Below are 4038 nucleotides of genomic sequence, written 5' to 3'. Positions count from 1 at the left end.
GAAAGGGAAAGCTTAAAGAGAATAATATCTGCTAGCGGTGGGCTTGGGTGGCTACAAATGGTATCAGAGCTAGAAACGGGGCAGTGTGCTAGTGAGGAAGCTGGCCTCCTAGCCCCCAAGAGGAGTGGATTGTGAGATCCAACATTGGTAGAGAGGGGAACAGAATATTCCGTATAAGAGTGTGAAAATTGGGATTGAGCTGTTACAAAATGGTATCTAGAGCTAGACACTGAGGAGTGTGTCAGGGAGGACGCTATGCCTCCAAAGGGGTGGATTGTGAGATCCAACATTGGTTAGAGAGGGGAACAGAATTCTGTTTAAGAGTGTAAAAATCGGGATTGAGCTGTTACAAATAGTATCTAGAGCTAGACACCAAGTAGTGTGTCAGGGAGGATGCTATGCCTCCAAAGAGGTGGATTGTGAGATCCCACAATGGTTGGCCCCCCTAGCCCCCAAGAGGGGCGAATTGTGAGATCTCAAAAGTGTGCGTGCGAGAGCACTGGCTCCTAGCCCCCAAGACGGGTGGATTGTGAGATCCCACATTGGTTGGAAAGAGGAATAGAATATTGTTTATAAGGGTGTGGAAATCGGGCTTGAGCTGTTACAAATGGTATCTAGAGCCAGACACCGAGCAATGTGGGACTCCCTTCCAATAATCCTCAACAATTTTTTCCTCGAACAAAGTATACCGTAGAGCTTCTCTCGAGGCCTATGGAGCCCTCAAACAGCCTCCCCTTAATCGAGGCTCGACTCCTTCTCTAGAGTCTTCGAACAAAGTACACCCTTTATTCGACACTTGAGTCTCTTTCAAACGAGATGGATAAATAAATGGAGATAAATTGTTAATTTCGCAGAGATGGGGACGTGGAAGACTTCTCCATCTCCACCCGCTCTATGGACATCTTCCCCATCTATGCCCTGTGTCTATCTCTAATCAAGATAAACATACAATTTCAAAAACAAGACGGGAGAGATCAATTTAAAAAAAAATAATTAAATTACGAGAACAAAATAATTAACACGATTTTACAAGTTCGAGAATTATTAACAGCGATGCCCGATAAAATGTAATTAAAAAAATAAAAAAAGAAATAAATTAATATTTTTTTAAAAAGTAAAATCAAAGTCATCCATGTGAGAAAGATTGACTTTCCTCTATAAATCTCCACCAAACACTCTCTCCATCCCTAACACACACTCATCCTCCCTTGGCCATTTCCCACTCTCTCACCATGGCCACTCTTTCCTGCCAACCCTCCGACTTGGCCACCCTCCTCGGCTCGACCGCCACCGCCAACTCCTCCGCCGTGGCCGACTACCTCTGCTCGAGGTTCAACACGGTTGCCGCCACTCTCACGTCCACCTCCTACGCCCTCGACAACACCTACCTTCTCTTCTCTGCCTACCTCGTCTTCGCCATGCAACTTGGCTTCGCCATGCTATGCGCTGGCTCGGTCCGTGCCAAGAACACCATGAACATCATGCTCACCAACGTCCTCGACGCCGCTGCCGGTGGCCTCTCGTACTACCTCTTCGGCTTCGCCTTCGCCTTTGGTGCCCCGTCTAACTCCTTCATCGGTCGCCACTTTTTTGGCCTCTCCCATTTCCCTAACCCCTCCACTGATTATAGCTTCTTTCTTTACCAATGGGCCTTTGCTATTGCTGCCGCATGTTCTTAATACTCGTCAACATAGTCCGATTAATTTTAAACTCGACATTTAGAAATCTCTATCGAGAATAAGACCGTTCTTGTGAGATCCCATATCGGTTCAGGAGGAGAACGAAACATTGTTTGTAAGAATGTGGAAACCTCTCCCTTACACACGTTTTAAATATCTGTTAGCTGTAGACTTAAGCTGTTACAGTCTCATCTCAATATTCAGTAAAATTCTCCATTTATTTTTATGAAAATTATTTTCTAATCTTTTAATATATTTAAAAAATTAATTTAAAATGATTTTTGAATTGATTATTCAATAATATTTCATAAATAAAAATATAATATAAAATACAACATAATTTCTAAAAATTCAAATTTTGATAGCCACGTAAATAAGTATATAAAAAATTAATTCTGTATAAAAGGGGAGGAGACGGGTTTATCTAACACGGAACAATGTCTTTTTAATTTTTCTTTATTCTCCTTAACGGAGATTCTCTTGTTTGGAGTGGGTCCTACAAGATTCCGTTTTCGGGTTAAATGAACGTTTCTAATTTTCCACTCTATTTAGGGCAGATCTCTCGTGGGCATTTTTCCCTATTCTCCTTAACGGAAATTCTCCAGTTTGGAGTGGGTCCCACAAGATTTCGTTTTCGGGTTAAATGAACCTATCTAATTTTCTACTCTATTTGGGGCAGATCTCTCGAGGGCTCCAACCTCGAGTTAAATCATTTTAAATTAAAAAAAAAATATATTTTAAATATTTTTCATTTAAATTTGTAATATTTAAAAGCTTGTGTGGCTATCAATAGTTTGAAATAATAGAATATTTTTCATATTTTATTCTTGTTTTTAACAGGCATCACAAGCGGTTCAATAGCCGAGCGAACCCAATTCGTAGCCTACCTCATTTACTCGACCGTCCTAACCGGTTTTGTCTACCCCATAGTCTCCCACTGGTTCTGGTCGGCCGATGGCTGGGCTAGCGCGGCTCGACCCAGTAACCTCCTATTCAACTCAGGCGCAATCGACTTCGCTGGGTCAGGCGTGGTCCACATGGTCGGCGGCATAGCCGGCTTGTGGGGCGCCTTAATCGAAGGCCCACGAATCGGCCGATTCGACCGTTCAGGCCGGTCCGTAGCTCTACGTGGCCATAGCGCTTCCTTAGTCGTCCTCGGTTCATTCCTCCTCTGGTTCGGCTGGTACGGGTTCAACCCCGGTTCGTTTCTAACTATCTCCAAATCCTACAACGACGGCCGCCCTTATTACGGCCAATGGAGCGCCATAGGCCGAACCGGAGTCACGACAACATTAGCCGGATGCACAGCCGCGCTAACAACGCTCTTCTCAAAACGGCTGTTAGTTGGACATTGGAACGTAATCGACGTGTGCAACGGCTTATTAGGTGGCTTCGCAGCCATCACAGCCGGCTGCGCCGTAGTGGACCCATGGGCGGCTGTGATATGTGGATTCGTAGCGGCTTGGATTCTAATTGGCTTCAACAAGCTAGCCGAGAAGTGCAGCTACGATGACCCATTAGAGGCAGCGCAACTCCACGGCGGATGTGGCGCGTGGGGGTTGATATTCACGGGATTATTCGCGAGAAAGGAGTACGTGGCGGAGGTTTATAAGGCAGGGCGGCCGTTTGGGTTGTTTATGGGCGGCGGAGGGAGGCTACTGGCGGCGCAATTGGTGGAGATAGCGGCGATTGTGGGGTGGGTGTCGGTGACGATGGGGGGATTGTTTTATGGGCTGAAGAAGGCGAAATTGCTGAGGATATCGAGGGAGGATGAGATGGCAGGGATGGATATGACGAGGCATGGGGGGTTTGCTTACGTGTACAATGACGAGGATGATCCGTCTGGGAAGCCGGCTGGGTTTATGCTGAGGAGGATTGAGCCAGCCGATGGGAGTCCTAGTCCTGTTGACGACCGTTATCCTTCTGGGATGGCTGCCGTTTGATTGAAACGCCGTCGTTTTTACAATGTGCTTGTTATATTAGTTAAATTGAAATTAGTGTTAGCTTATTGTCAAATAATAATAATAATAATTAAAAAAATATTGAGGAATACTAAGAACAAATAAAAATAACCAAATGGGTTAAGAAGACCATTGTCCTCCTCGGCTCGGTTGACGTGGCTCATCTCTCGGTTGAACTTGATCACTAGGTTTAGTTAGTTGAAGAAGCTCATTTCTCGACCGAGCTTGATCACTAAATTTAGTTATTATGGTTCATTTCTCAACCACAGAAGTCTAAATGAATATAAAAATTAATACATTTCTTCAAGGCAATAACGTACAAACAACTTAACAACTACATCACTTCGTTATCAGTCGATTAACGATCTGAATTAGACTGAAACCATTTTTAAACAAAG

The 4038-nt window shown here is 44.4% G+C and overlaps 1 protein-coding gene across 1 annotated transcript; it reads left to right on the top strand.

The window, feature by feature from the left end:
• The first annotated feature begins 1178 nt into the window (after positions 1 to 1178).
• On the top strand, positions 1179 to 3645 carry LOC111798294 (ammonium transporter 1 member 2). Its single transcript, XM_023681355.1, has 2 exons — positions 1179 to 1671; positions 2520 to 3645. The coding sequence occupies exons 1-2, from the start codon at positions 1233 to 1235 to the stop codon at positions 3620 to 3622; spliced, it is 1542 nt and encodes a 513-aa protein (XP_023537123.1). The 5' UTR covers positions 1179 to 1232; the 3' UTR covers positions 3623 to 3645.
• Positions 3646 to 4038: the final 393 nt, after the last annotated feature.

Source organism: Cucurbita pepo, chromosome LG07 (assembly GCF_002806865.2).
Source record: "Cucurbita pepo subsp. pepo cultivar mu-cu-16 chromosome LG07, ASM280686v2, whole genome shotgun sequence".
Taxonomy (NCBI): Eukaryota; Viridiplantae; Streptophyta; class Magnoliopsida; order Cucurbitales; family Cucurbitaceae; genus Cucurbita; species Cucurbita pepo.
The sequence above is the reverse complement of the archived record's forward strand: the minus strand, read 5'-3'. Positions and strand labels throughout refer to the sequence as shown.

Coding starts and splice junctions, on each gene's coding strand:
- LOC111798294 (XM_023681355.1), top strand. CDS start 1,233: ATGGCCACTCTTTCCTGCCAACCCTCCGACTTGGCCACCCTCCTCGGC. Junction 1,672..2,519: donor CTTTGCTATTGCTGCCGCAT/GTTCTTAATACT, acceptor TGTTTTTAACAG/GCATCACAAGCGGTTCAATA.